The 12,890-nt window shown below is 55.2% G+C and overlaps 2 protein-coding genes across 2 annotated transcripts; one reads left to right on the top strand and one right to left on the bottom strand.

The window, feature by feature from the left end:
• Nucleotides 1-5,185: 5,185 nt before the first annotated feature.
• C8A04DRAFT_35165 (ABC transporter-like protein) lies at nucleotides 5,186-8,411 on the top strand (the record flags this gene model as incomplete). The annotated part of the gene is made up of 3 exons (XM_062783067.1): nucleotides 5,186-5,596; nucleotides 5,692-7,856; nucleotides 7,925-8,411. The coding sequence occupies 3 exons, from the start codon at nucleotides 5,186-5,188 to the stop codon at nucleotides 8,409-8,411; spliced, it is 3,063 nt and encodes a 1,020-aa protein (XP_062639548.1).
• A 2,016-nt stretch (nucleotides 8,412-10,427) lies between these two features.
• Nucleotides 10,428-12,031, bottom strand: C8A04DRAFT_25992 (TLC domain-containing protein; the record flags this gene model as incomplete). The annotated part of the gene is made up of 3 exons (XM_062779767.1): nucleotides 10,428-10,922; nucleotides 10,997-11,728; nucleotides 11,834-12,031. The coding sequence occupies 3 exons, from the start codon at nucleotides 12,029-12,031 to the stop codon at nucleotides 10,428-10,430; spliced, it is 1,425 nt and encodes a 474-aa protein (XP_062639547.1).
• Between the last annotated feature and the right edge of the window lie 859 nt (nucleotides 12,032-12,890).

Genomic DNA, 12,890 nt, shown 5'->3' with positions numbered 1-12,890 from the left:
AGAGCATGAGAGACTGGGGGGGAGAAGAGAGAGGACTGAGCAACGTGAGGAGGGTCGACCTCATCCTGCTCCTTGGTGCCCGAACGAACAAAGACCCCAGCCAATCTCGGACGTGGATTCGTAAACCGATCAGACCGCTGCGCCGGGGAATTAATATCCTGCTACGAAAAGTCCGGTGCGGGGGATCGCCGACGTCGGCTGGAATGGTACGAGGTTCGTGCTGTTTTCCAAGTCTTTTGCTGAGGGGAAGATGCGGCGGCAAACATGATTGCTCTGCCGGCACCCAGGTGGCATCCCAGCAAAGACCAATGGATGAGTGAGGCCGAGCGACGAGGTGCGGTATCTGTCTCGGATTCTGGTGGACCACTCGGCGTGGCTCCCTTCCTTTCGACCTTGTCACTTCTCCGCCAACAAACTGGCCACGCCTTGCGATGTCAAGAATTTTGGAACCGAACGGCAAGTTGAGAAGGGGGTCAAAGCACGTCAGAACTGGTCCAGGGGGTGTTGTGCGGCATCTCATGCACACTCGCGGATGACAGAAGCGGGTTTCCGTTCGCCGCTCGGGTACATGGGCCATACACTGCGGGCCCCCGGGCTTCGAGGATTGACTCCGAAGAACCTGCGTCCCGGTACGCAGGTTCGGGGGCGGCACGGCTGGAATTGAAGCCGGCGAGAAGGACTGGGGCGTGTTTGTCCCACCGAAAGAAGGGGGATGGGCGTTGGCGCATGGGGCCACGAATGGGAAACGCGGCAGAAGTCGATCGGAAGGGGATGGCAACTCTCGCTCGCGTCCTCGTTCCCCCCATGGGGACGACCTGGCCGTTGTTCCATTTGGCGTTCCACGCAGCTGTTACGCGGGCCGACTGGGAAACAGCTGCGTCAGCCCGCGGCATGTCATGGCGTCCAGGAAGCAGCGGTGCGCGGGGAAAGGACCGAGGAGGGGTATTATGTACAGTGGTGTTGGTTGTGGGATGCAAGGCGAGAGAGGTCGCAGCAGCCTGCCGAGAAATGACGGCGTTCCATGCGGCCCCTCGCAGCCGGGCCAAAATCCACATATCGAATGCCCGGCGACGACAACGACGGCTTCCGGAAACCCATGGTTCATGCTTCTTGGGGAGAATTTGGGGGCCCTACCTGGGATATATGGCCCCACTTCCTGACCGGTCTCTTTTAGCGCTGCATCTTTCCTGCAGTGGTCGATATGTCGGTGAGGCATCGAAGGTTGGAAGGATGGCTCGATGATGCGTTGTCGTGGCATTGCATTGCCCAGCGCCCGGGAACGGGATTTCGAGACGAGATTTTTTTCTCCCGCTCCTCACTTGCTCGGTTCCTTTTTATGGAGGCGGGACGGGATTCGCCAGCGGGAGGCGGGCCTTGATGACGCGAACCGAGCGGTGTTGATGGAGCTCCGCGCTTGTGGATGGGAAGGGTGAGTGTCCTCTCGGGGATTCGCCAAGGCGAGATCGGCTGCTGTTCCCGGCGTTGGAGCTGGCCCGTAACGGATGAGGTACGAGTCCTGACCCGAAATAGGAAGACGCCGGAGCAGGACTCTCCCATCCCTGGCTGGCTGCCGAATCTGGCCGCAGGAGAACACTGCGCTCGACCTCGGCCCCTTGGCCGAACGCTTTTCTCGACAGTCGGATTCGCCCATTCACACCCGCCCGCAGGTGACACCGTCTCGCCGCCAACCGTGGAAACTCTGGTATGGATTTGATTTGCGTTTCCGGTAATCTGTGCCCTTTTAGTCGTCGGATAGCCAACCCACACATGTCAACTTAAATGGAAAATCGTCCTTCATCGCATTCCCCCAATTCTCCCGTCGCCCCGGCCGGCCGGCAGATTAAATTGAAACGGCAGCCCTCAGAACTTCCAAGTTGGGACCGCCCGTTGGGTCTTGCTGACTTTGCGCTTGCAAATTTTGCAGTGGCCGGGTCCGTTTGAAGCAGGGTCTCGACGGCTGCTCCTTCCCTAGATGGCTCTGCCGCGGCAGTCGACAACAGCAGCCTTTTAAACGGAAAGACCCTTCTTTCGAGGTTCCTTCCTGGGGAGCCCGGCGTGGTCAAGCCACTTTTGAACGGCTTTGGAAGGACCGACCCCCCACTTTTGTTTGATGTTCCAACTTGCCCGGCACCCAACCTAGACCACCCTATTTTCGTGACTATCGACCTACGAATGTCTTTCTTCGACTTCAGGGCTCTTCGTCCTCGGATGGTTTATCCCCCGCTAACTTCCTTCCCCAATACCGTCGGACAGGTCCAAAGAGCGATGACAACAGAGCCCCTCCTCCGCGCTTACCTCGGATTGTCCGACACCCTCGAAGTAATATTCTACCCGCACCCCCTGCCCCATGGAAACTCACCCCGATCTGGTGGTTGTGCGACTTCTGTGTTTGGCTAGCGAGCCGGTGCGGTTAATTTTCCCGCTCCACTGGGAGCCCAGGCGCTGGTCGGCCCCGGAGCGCGCCTTCTTGACACTGCAGGCGGGGGTGCAGAGACGAGTTACGTGAAGTCTCTCAAGTACCTAACTACTTAGTTATCCGCGGCCGGTGCCCAAAGTCGCCAGCCCTAGCTCCAGGGTTACCCGTCAGCTTGAGAGGAAAGATACGTGTTCACCCAAGTACCTCACTCGAAATCTCACGCCTTGTGTGCGGATACCCCAGTTATCTGCAAACCCTATGTGGTGTACATGCGACGGACGCCAAGGGCTGTCAAGTGATGAACGGAAAACCGCTCGCGGAAGCAAGACATCGAATCAATACCAATCAGTGTCCCGGCGGACACTGGCAGGTGCGAAAGATGCCGGTCCAGCGCCGTGCCGGAAGGCGCTAGCGCAGCTCCCTCTCTGACCACTCCCGCGACTCCGGGCTGAGAGAGGCCCTTTGAGACCCCGGACGTGCACCAAGATCCACCATGCACATGCGGCTGCGCAGTCGAGGGTCGTGGATCTCTGCACTGCATGCATCCATCAATGCAGCTTGGTTTGCAATCACTTTTCTCAACCGCAAGGCGGTGAAGAAACAGCCTGCAAAGAGATGGACCGGGGCTGCTGAGAACAAACCGTTCGGCTGGCCGGACTCGGCTGGCTGGGGTTGTTTGGCCCTCGAGGGAGAGGAACACTAGCGCCTTGCGATGGAGTCGATCAGGCCCAGCGTCAGCAAGTAGCTCCGTCAGCCCCTTGCTTTGCGCCGCTCATTGCTCGGCCGGCGAGCCACGGTCCATTGCGCCGGGTCGGGCTTTTCAACAAGTCAAGCTGAAGGGGAAACCAAGGCTGCCCGGGCAATCAGCGTCAACACCGTCACCGGATGTGAAAACGGAAGTAAAGGGAGGAGGGAGTGAGAGTGTGGGAAAAATTGGCGTTGCGCTCACAGCGCATCGATGGCAGCCCAAGCTCATCTGATCAGATGAAATAATTCCAGACTTGCGTGTCTATCAACCCGCCGGTCCACGTCTCAAGATCCTCGCCCTCCTCCAGCGCCCGGCCCGGTTCCCGAACCTCGCCGTCTCAAAGCATCGTTTGATGCAAGCAGAGCAGCGGTCGGGCTTTGCTCATTTTTTTCTAGGCGAGAAGGCCATGTGAGCTTCTCGGGCTTGCCGAACACCGTCCATTGGTGTGCGCCTCTGGGGCTCTTCCTTCTTGTATGTCGTCGTTTGACCAAGAAGCGTGTTTTGGTGGCCAAGGAGCGTCTCAAGAGGCAACTTGATGAAAGAGAAGAAAAACAGCCGAACGGTTCAGGTGAGGCCGATGTCACTGTTCGCGTCAGCCACATGACGCAAAGGCGGAACTGTGTCTTCTCGATCTCAGTCGTTTGTATGGAGGGACGTCAGCACTGTGTTGTTGCAAAGGTGTTTAGTGTACACCCGTCGACTCCAAGAATACCGGGTATTCGTTCCAGAAAAGAAATACGGAGGAATCCACGGTCGTGACTGCGGGCTGCCCTGTACCAGACTCGGGTCACCCACCAAGCTCGTTTGGGAAGCCGCAGGCCTGGAACCCCCCACCCGCCAGCGCCCACCCCTCCCGAGAGCGGGACTGTAAAGGCTTTGTTTGTGATTGGCGAGAACTCTTGCGACGATTCAGGGTACCCCTGCATCCCCGTGGAGCTGCAGCCCCAGGGTCGCGATTCGCCGAACACGCCCAGAACAGTGACGCTGGGCAGTCCCGTGTCTGCTTTTTACCGACTGCACACCTGCACACCTCTCACAGCACACAAACCAGGTACCTCTCAAATGGTACATACCGACCGACGGCGATTCGACTAATACCCTAGAACTCCCCGTCCGCCGGTCGTCCTCTCTGACGTTTGACTTCCCTTCAACCAGCACAGCAAGCAACAAGCGAATTTCGTCCTAACCACGCTCGTTTTATTTTGTGTATTTTCTTTGCGCTTGCCGTTTTGCGAAGTATCGCTGGTCGCGCTCCGGTACCTCTTGTCTCGCGGTCCCGCCCATCGAGACGAGAGCGTCCCTCTTCTTTTCTTCAACAGTCCTTTTCTCGTTGAAGAGTATCGAAGACGAGCAAGCCCACGGATACCCTCGGTCGATCGATCTGAGAAGCGTGCACATCCCATCCAGGTCAGTCAATCATCTGCCCACACTGCCCAGCTATAGCCATGTCCGTGATCTCGGCTTCAAAGGACCCGCCTTAGTGGCAAAAGCCACTCCCGACTTCGTCAGCTGCACATCGCCTCCCCCACCACGACGCCGCCCGACCGGGCCATTCTCGCCATGCTCTCGTAAATCAGCCGCTGACTTTCGAAACAACTATGGCAGCCCCTCTCTTTGCCGCCACAAGCCCGCCAGGGCCATGAGCCGTGGGCCCTGTTTCGCCTCATATTAAGACAACACGACTTCCGTCCCAAGACCTGGGAAATCCCGTCTCGAGTCGCGTATGTATGTCCATCCACCGCTTCCTCTCTGCCGCTCCCCAAGCACTATCCCCGCTGCTACCACGGCGGACACCTCTAGACCCGACCCGTTTGTTCAAGTCCCCGCCTCTGACGGGCGACAAAAACAGCATGTTGTGTTGTTGCCTGCAATAACACTTGGCCGTTTCTTCCTATCTCCATAATCTTGCCTCCCTCTTCTTTCGGTCCTTGTCCCTCTTCTTTTGGTCACCCACCTCGCCTGTCCTCCCGACTCGGCTCGCTTCTCCCTTCTAACCATCGATCCATTCTTGCAGGTCCAGAATGGAGTCGGCATCCGACAATGGCGGCTCGGAGCAGAGCTCCAGCTCTGCCCAGTCGGTCCTACAGATGGCCCAGGTGCTTTACCCCGTGGTTCTGCTTCTAACCTTCATCATCTCGGCCGGTATTCACACCATTGTTACCTCCAAAACCGAGGAAGAGTTAGCCACGCCCACCGTCACGGGTCCCGGTGGGAAACCGCTGCCAATCACCAAGAGGAGACGAAGACACCAAGCCTCGCAAATAGACGACGACGCCAACACCAGAGGCTTTGCTTGGTCCGTCTTTTTGTACCTGACGGCCGCGATTATTGTGTCATTTGTCGCCAATGGCGCGGCTGCCGCTGTCCATGCCATGAAATCGAGCAGAGATGCGGGTTTCACTCATGTATGGTGGTGCGGCGAGCAAAGAATTGTGTGTTTTTCCCCTCACCCCTCTTGGTCTCTTTTTCTACCCTCCCGCTTGGCCGCTTAGCCTCAGACTAGTGCTTGAACTAACAAACGAACCAGGTCTACATCGTTGGTTCGGCGTTTCTCTATCTTTATGTTCTCATCACCCTCCTCGAATGGCGTGAAAGCCCGACCCTTGTCCATGGTATCTTCTGGGTCCTTGGCTTGGCTGGCGAAACCATCATCCTCCTCGCTTCCGCCGTTACAATTTCCGACGGCGGTTACCTTACGTATTTGGCCGATTCCAACTCCGACTCCGATCTTGAGTTTTGGGACATTCTCGACCTAGGCATTGCAGGAATCCGCGTTTGCATCCTCATCATTTTGGTCAGCTTGTACGGCGCCATCGCACGGAAACGGCTGGAAGAACGCCGCTTTCTCGACGAAGAGGCCCAGCGGTCGGATTCCGATGAGGGCAGCCCCCTGCTGGGCGCGAACAGTGACGACGAAGGCCGAGTCAACGGACACGCGAGGCGAAATATCCAATACGGAAGCACGACAAGAGATCCCCGACGAGACTCGAACATCAGGCCGAACGAACAGGGCACGCCGCAACAGGACAACGAGGCCGCCTTCTACCGATCCGACAAAATTCCCCACAAGACATGGTTCGAATACTGTCGGGGGTATTCGGTTTTCTTCCCGTACCTCTGGCCCAGCAGATCGAGCAGGCTCAAGGGCGTCGTTGTGCTCTGCTTCGTCATCGTCATCCTACAGCGCGTGGTCAACATCCTGGTTCCTGCCCAGCTTGGTGTTGTTACCGACATATTCGAGAAACGGAACATCGACAAGGTCTGGTTTGAGCTTGGGCTCTTAATATTGTACAAGCTTCTCCAGGGCCCCTCGGGCCTGTTGGGATCGATTCGGTCGATTCTCTGGGTGCCTGTTTCGCAGCATACCTACCGCGCCTTGACGACAGCTGCCTTCGAGCATGTTCATTCCCTCTCGTTGGATTTCCACCTAGGAAAACGCACCGGCGAGGTTCTTTCGGCACTCAACAAGGGCGCTTCGATCAACCAGTTTCTTGAGCAAGTCACCTTCCAGGTAGTACCGATGCTTGTGGATCTTTTGGTGGCCATTGTTTACTTCTATATTCGCTTCGGTTCGCTCTACGCCCTCTTTGTCTCGATCATCACGTTCTACTACCTCTACCTGACCATTCGCATGGGCGCTACTCGGGCTGATCAGCGTCGCGAGATGGTCAATGCGGACCGTGAGGAGGAGGCTGTTAAGAACGACTCTATCATGTCGTACGAGACGGTCAAGTACTTCAATGCCGAAAGGAGGGAGTTTGATCGTTACGGCAACGCTATCAAGAAGTTCCAGGACGCAGAGGCCAAGGTCACATACGGTATCAACCATATGAACATGTGCCAGTCGGTCGTGTTCATGTGTGGTTTACTGGTTGCGCTACTCACTTGTGGCTACCAGGTGTCGCGTGGCGATAGGACCGTGGGCGACTTCGTGCTACTCGTCACCTACCTCAACCAGCTACAGGGGCCGCTCAACTTTTTTGGGACCTTCTATCGTACAGTGCAGTCAGCTATGATCTCCGGTGAGAGACTACTCGAACTCTTCAAGATCCAGCCTACCGTCGTGGACAAGCCCGGTGTTGAGGCCCTCAAAGAGTGCAACGGCCATATCAAGTGGAACGAGGTTGGGTTCTCGTACGACAAGCGCAGGACAGCCCTTCAAAATCTCTCGTTCGAGTGCAAGCCAGGCACCACGACCGCTTTTGTTGGAGAGTCCGGCGGCGGCAAGTCGACTGTGTTCCGCCTGATGTTTCGGTACTACAACTGTCGCGAGGGAAGTATCGAAATCGATGGCCACGACGTTAAGGATGTGACGATCGACTCGGTGCGCGGCTTCATCGGCGTCGTTCCACAAGACACCATTCTCTTCAATGAGTCGTTGATGTACAACCTGAAATACGCCAACCCCAGTGCGACCGACGAAGAGGTATTCGATGCCTGCCGCGCAGCCGCCATTCACGACCGTATCATGAGTTTCCCAGACGGTTACTCGACGAAGGTGGGAGAACGAGGCCTGCGGCTGAGCGGTGGCGAGAAGCAGCGGGTGGCAATTGCTCGCACCATTCTCAAAAAGCCGAAGATCATCATGCTTGACGAAGCAACGTCGGCGCTCGACGGGGAGACCGAACAAAAGATTCAGTCGAAACTGATTAGCGGCAAGTTCGGTGAGGATCGCACGCTGATGATTATTGCGTGAGTAGCCGCCATTCCTCGCTCGATTGTTCCCGAGTCATCTAACCGTGTTTTTCTGTTTGTTCTAGCCACCGGCTCTCGACGATCACCCACGCCGATCAAATCATTGTCCTTCATGCGGGCACCATGGTGGAGAAAGGCACCCACCAAGAGCTTCTAGCCCTCAATGGCCGCTACACGGCTATGTGGGAGAAGCACTGCCGCGCCGAGCGAGCGGCTGAGCATGCTCGCGACGCCACTAGGAAGGCGAAGAAGTTATTGAGCCAAGCAAACCTCGGCAACGACGGCTACAACAGTATGCTCTCGTCGGCGATTCTTCCCACGGCCCCCCACAGCCCCGTTACGACCGCCGACGAAGCTCGTGACACCGATTCGGTTTCCTCCCACACCAGCGACAGCACCTCGAGCGGGTCCGAAAGCACCCTTCAAGACGATGCGCCGGAGAACGGCGAAGGGGGGCCTAACAAGCCAGCCGAAAGCGCACGGCCACCACTTTACTCATACCCGTCCGAGTCCTCCGCTGGGCGTTCGACCGATGCGTCAATCTCTCCTTGAATGATACCAAATTCTGGCTTGGGCAGTTGAGCTAGAGGCAGCACCGGACGTCGACTTTTATTGTCCTTCACACACAACATCAACATCTACCGAGCGACAGAAACCTCATGACGCCTTTTATTCCGGCGAAAAATCCCGCACGAGGTACACGAGACCTCCACTTTAATACCCAGGAGACATCGGGCGCACAACGACGACGGATGATCGACGTGATCAGCCGCAGCTCCACGAATCATGACTTCTACATTCGCAGTCTCTCGACCCAAAACGGGGCCTCCGGGGAAGACTGCCGACTAAACGAAAAACTTAATACCTCTTGAGCTGATTTGCTCTACTCGGACTTCTGTGTGTTGTTTACATAACTTTTTTTCCTCTTTCTGGTGTTAAGGTGTTTATTTTATTTTATTTCATTTCCCACAAGACCGAGTAGGATAGGCGATGGAAAACGAACACATCATTGCTTTGTTCTTGGTGTTTTTGCCCTGTGGGGGGCGGCTCGCTGCACTGGTTTTGCCTGCTCACAGGCGCCGTAATGAATGAGAAATGACCATGATTCCCAAAGCATGGGCGGCGTTGTTCTTCTATCATCTATTTTATGTTCTGTTTTATTTCATTTAACTTCGTTGTTTGCCCTTTTTAGCCCCGGGCCGGTCTGTGGGTTTGATCTGATGGCTTGTTATCGACCTTTTTATTTACACCGGCTTGTTGGGGGGAATGAGGGTGTGTTAATGGGAAAGGAAGGGAAAGGGAAAGAAAGGCAAGGTTCGGACGGCATGGTAAGGGAAAGGGGTAAATGGTGGCAAGGCGCGGGCGATGGGAATGGGACATGGGAAATGGAGCATTAGGGACTTAGGGACAGGAGAAGGCAGGCAGAATGACCGGTCATAGGGTTGTCTAGTTACTGATTTGGTGTGCGATACCATGGTTTGTGGCCTCAGGCGTGTGTTATTCGTCATGCATCAGATTCCTTTAATTACCGGCCGGCGTAGTGGGAGCGAGGGAGAGGTATAGACAATGATATCCTTGATAAAGTGAAGGTTTTCCTAGATTTTCAGTGGGATTGGTTTCTAGCAATGTCATGATACCTGTTCCTTGCTCTGAAATGAGTTGGTAAAAGTTAGCTTGGGAGGACCACTCCGCTTGCCGGCAAACTAGGACATTCAAGACTGATGTCCAATTCGGCTAACACAGAATATAACATGTGCGAGAGTTGGTTCTTTCATCCCGGCATGTTTGATACACCGGCCATTGTGATATTTTCTTGGGTTTACCTCAGTCTACCTGTTCCAACGGACAAGGTGTTATCAATGACGAGGTTAAATAAGGCAAGAACAAACTCTCGACCTCTCAGCATCACGGCTTTATTTTCCCTGTACATCCAAGTCAAATGTTTGCGCTCCTACACCGAGACGGTCAATCACCGTACCTGGGCTTCTACGTCTTACAGCATCCATTCATCTCGTTATTCCCCCATCTAGCTCCTAGGTCGCCCTAAAATACCACGAGTAGAGGCCGGGTCAGTAAAAACATCGAATTGACCTCGCCAGCCGGTCATAAATAGCTCAGTATGTGTACAGTACACGACGGTGTGTCGAACCGCCACGCCACACCCACATCGCCTTGGAACAACATGCAACGCCTTGTACACCTTTACCCCAGGACCCATCACACCTGTCTCCATTCTCCAGGCACTTTCCCAAAACGGCCAGCCGATAGAGAAACAAAGGCCAGTTCGACCAAAGTAAGGATTGAAATGTCAAATGCAGTGCCAAAAAAACAAATATGCGTAGAAAAGCGAAATATGTTTTTCTTTCGCCATCATTTGGTTCTTTCTCTTTTTATCTACTTGTGTGCTGTTATCATTATCATCCCCTCATATCCCCCTTGAACTTGTCCAAAAATGGTCATTATAGAATGCGTGTGGTCTTCTCGAACCATTACAACGTGGTAGTGTGTGGTTGTGTTGTACAAAGGAAGCAAAGTCCAACATAAAATAAAGCCAAACAAAAATCAGCTTTACCTGCTCCTCTTCGTCGTGGCGCCATTGGCGGTCGCCGTCCCGTTGGCGACAGCAGACGCGTAGGCCCCCTTCTCCTTGGCCACCCCGTTGGTGATCGCATGCCCATTACCGTTAGCAATGGCGGCAGTAGTCGCGCTGCTGCTATCGGTCGTGATCTCCTCGAGCTCTGACTCGTCGACATCGCTGCGGTCATCCTTGGCGACATTGTGGACGGCGAAGCGGTAGGCGATACGCAGGATGAAGAAGAGCCAGAAGAGGTTGAGGGCCTGCAGGGAGCTGAGAAGGCCGAGGGTGATGACGAAGGAGAGGGTGCATTTATACTGCTGGGTCTCCCAGTTCAGCTCGTAGGGGCCGACCGTCTTGAACTCGGTGAAGAGGCTGATGAGGATGCGCAGGTTGAGGTAGTGGCGCAGGTAGACCCAGGCGCACATGAAGGTGAAGTAGTAGGGGCCGGTTAGCCAGTGGTCCAGGTAGTTGAGGGTTTTGGAGGTCTGGGGAGTTAGTTGGTTAGCGGGAGGTACGGAACATTTAGGGAAGGTTCTTGAAGAAAGGAGGAGAGACATACGGCCAGGAAGAAGTCAGAGATGTCGTGGGTAATGTAAACAGCCAGGCCCATGTAGGTAAAATGGAAACGGTAGCTGAGCCCGATGAGAGCCAGGCTGACAATGTGGTGACCGACGAGCTCCTTGAAGTCTTTGCGGGGCTTCTCCATTCCCAGGAGCAGCACAATGGCTTGCTGGGCCCAGTAGGCCGCCTGGAAGAGATAGTAGAACTTGAAGAGGGCGTCGTGGGTCTTGTGGGGGAAAGCCTCGTACATGGCGCGCGTGTTGAAGTACCACACGGGCGTGCGGCTCATGACGTACATGCCCGTGGGACCCAGCAAGCCAAAGTAGAGGGCCGTATACATCTGTTCCATGTAGCGGGCCTGCTTGCCGCGCGATCGGAGGCCTGCACGACGGGCCATGGGGCGCAGGACCTCTTGCATGATGAACTCGCGGGTAAAAGAGAGGACGACGGTGTAGAAGGCGACGAAAGCGATGTCCCAGCGGCCCTTGCCATACTGCTGGTATTCATCGGCGTCCGTGAGTGGCAGCTTGTACGAGAGGAAGATGAAGTGGTGGATCGGGTTCGACTCGGTCGGGTTGATGGCATAGAGAGCGAGGAAGACGAAGATGATGACTAGAGGTAACACCCAGGTGTGCTTGACAATGATGCTCTTTGCGCGGTGCAGGGCAGAGCGGGCTTTCCTGCGCTTGGAGAAGCGCTTCGATGGGGTCGCGGGACTCAATGCTGGTTCCTGTTGCCGTCAACATCATGTTCCTTCATTGTCCGTTGTCCTCCGTTTTTCGTCCTTTTCTCCCCTTCCTTCCCCCTTTTCCTTGCCAAGAGCTACGGATCGTACCTTTGAAGAGCCGCTTAGGTGGGCAATGCCTGTGGCGAGCGAGGGCGCTCCTGTGTCACCCAGGCGCAATTCACTTCCCAGGATGCTCGACTTTCTGCGCCGGCGGGGCGCGCTGGTATCCGTGGCTGTTGACTGAGACTGGAACTGGCGATCGGCTGCCGCGCTGAGCGGCGGAAAAGGTTCGGAGCCGCCCGCCATTTTTTGTTATGTTCTGCCAATTGTTCTCAGTCCTCCTTGTATTATCCTGCCGGGCTTCGTTCTCGTTGTGGTTATAAATAATCGGTGAGCTCGGATCGGAGGCGCGTGAGACCGCGTGACCTTGACAGTCGGGGCAGGCGAGCACACAGCAAGACTGCAAAATCTCCGAGATGCTCGATTCGCGATTGAAGGCGTCTTTAGGGTCCAGCGACACCACCAACCCAGCCTGCACAAAAGTAATTGGGTTGTTTCGTCACAACGTTACAACATACAATGAAGATAATGAAAATCGTGGGAAAGGGGAAAGTAGCGGAGGAAGGGAAAAACAACCACAGCGAGTTGTAAGTGACGAATGGAGTCGAGCACAGGAGGCAGCGTGCATAATACCCAATCCTCGACGCGCGGGAAGCCGATTGGCGTTGAGATCGCTCCACATTTGCCGGATGCTGAATTTCTTTTCTGCTGGACCCCGGCGCTTTTTTTCCTCTCCCCTTTGCAGCCAAAGCGGTGCTTTGGAAGTCCGATAACCCCTGACTGTTACCGATTTGGCTCCACCAAACTGCATCGGGTAATCATGACCAGCAGGGGTATGACAGCACACATTGTTTCGCTGCAATACATAGTAGTATGCTTGGAGGCATGACAACTTTGACAACTTACCTCAGTTACGTTACTAGCCTCTTCATCCTTGACACGAAAACCGTACAGATCGGCAGTTATGCTCATGGCTCTTGTCAACGTTAATAATTAATAGAAAAATAATTTCCATTTGCAATCCTCATGCGCGGGCGCAAGAGATGCAAGACATAGAAGGGCAACTCTTATCATCTTCCTCCAAGGCACCTCCCCCAAAAGGGAG

This window comes from Dichotomopilus funicola (genome assembly GCF_033296635.1).
Source record: "Dichotomopilus funicola strain CBS 141.50 unplaced genomic scaffold C8A04scaffold_10, whole genome shotgun sequence".
NCBI classification, from domain to species: Eukaryota; Fungi; Ascomycota; class Sordariomycetes; order Sordariales; family Chaetomiaceae; genus Dichotomopilus; species Dichotomopilus funicola.
This window is presented reverse-complemented; position numbering and strand designations above follow the sequence as displayed.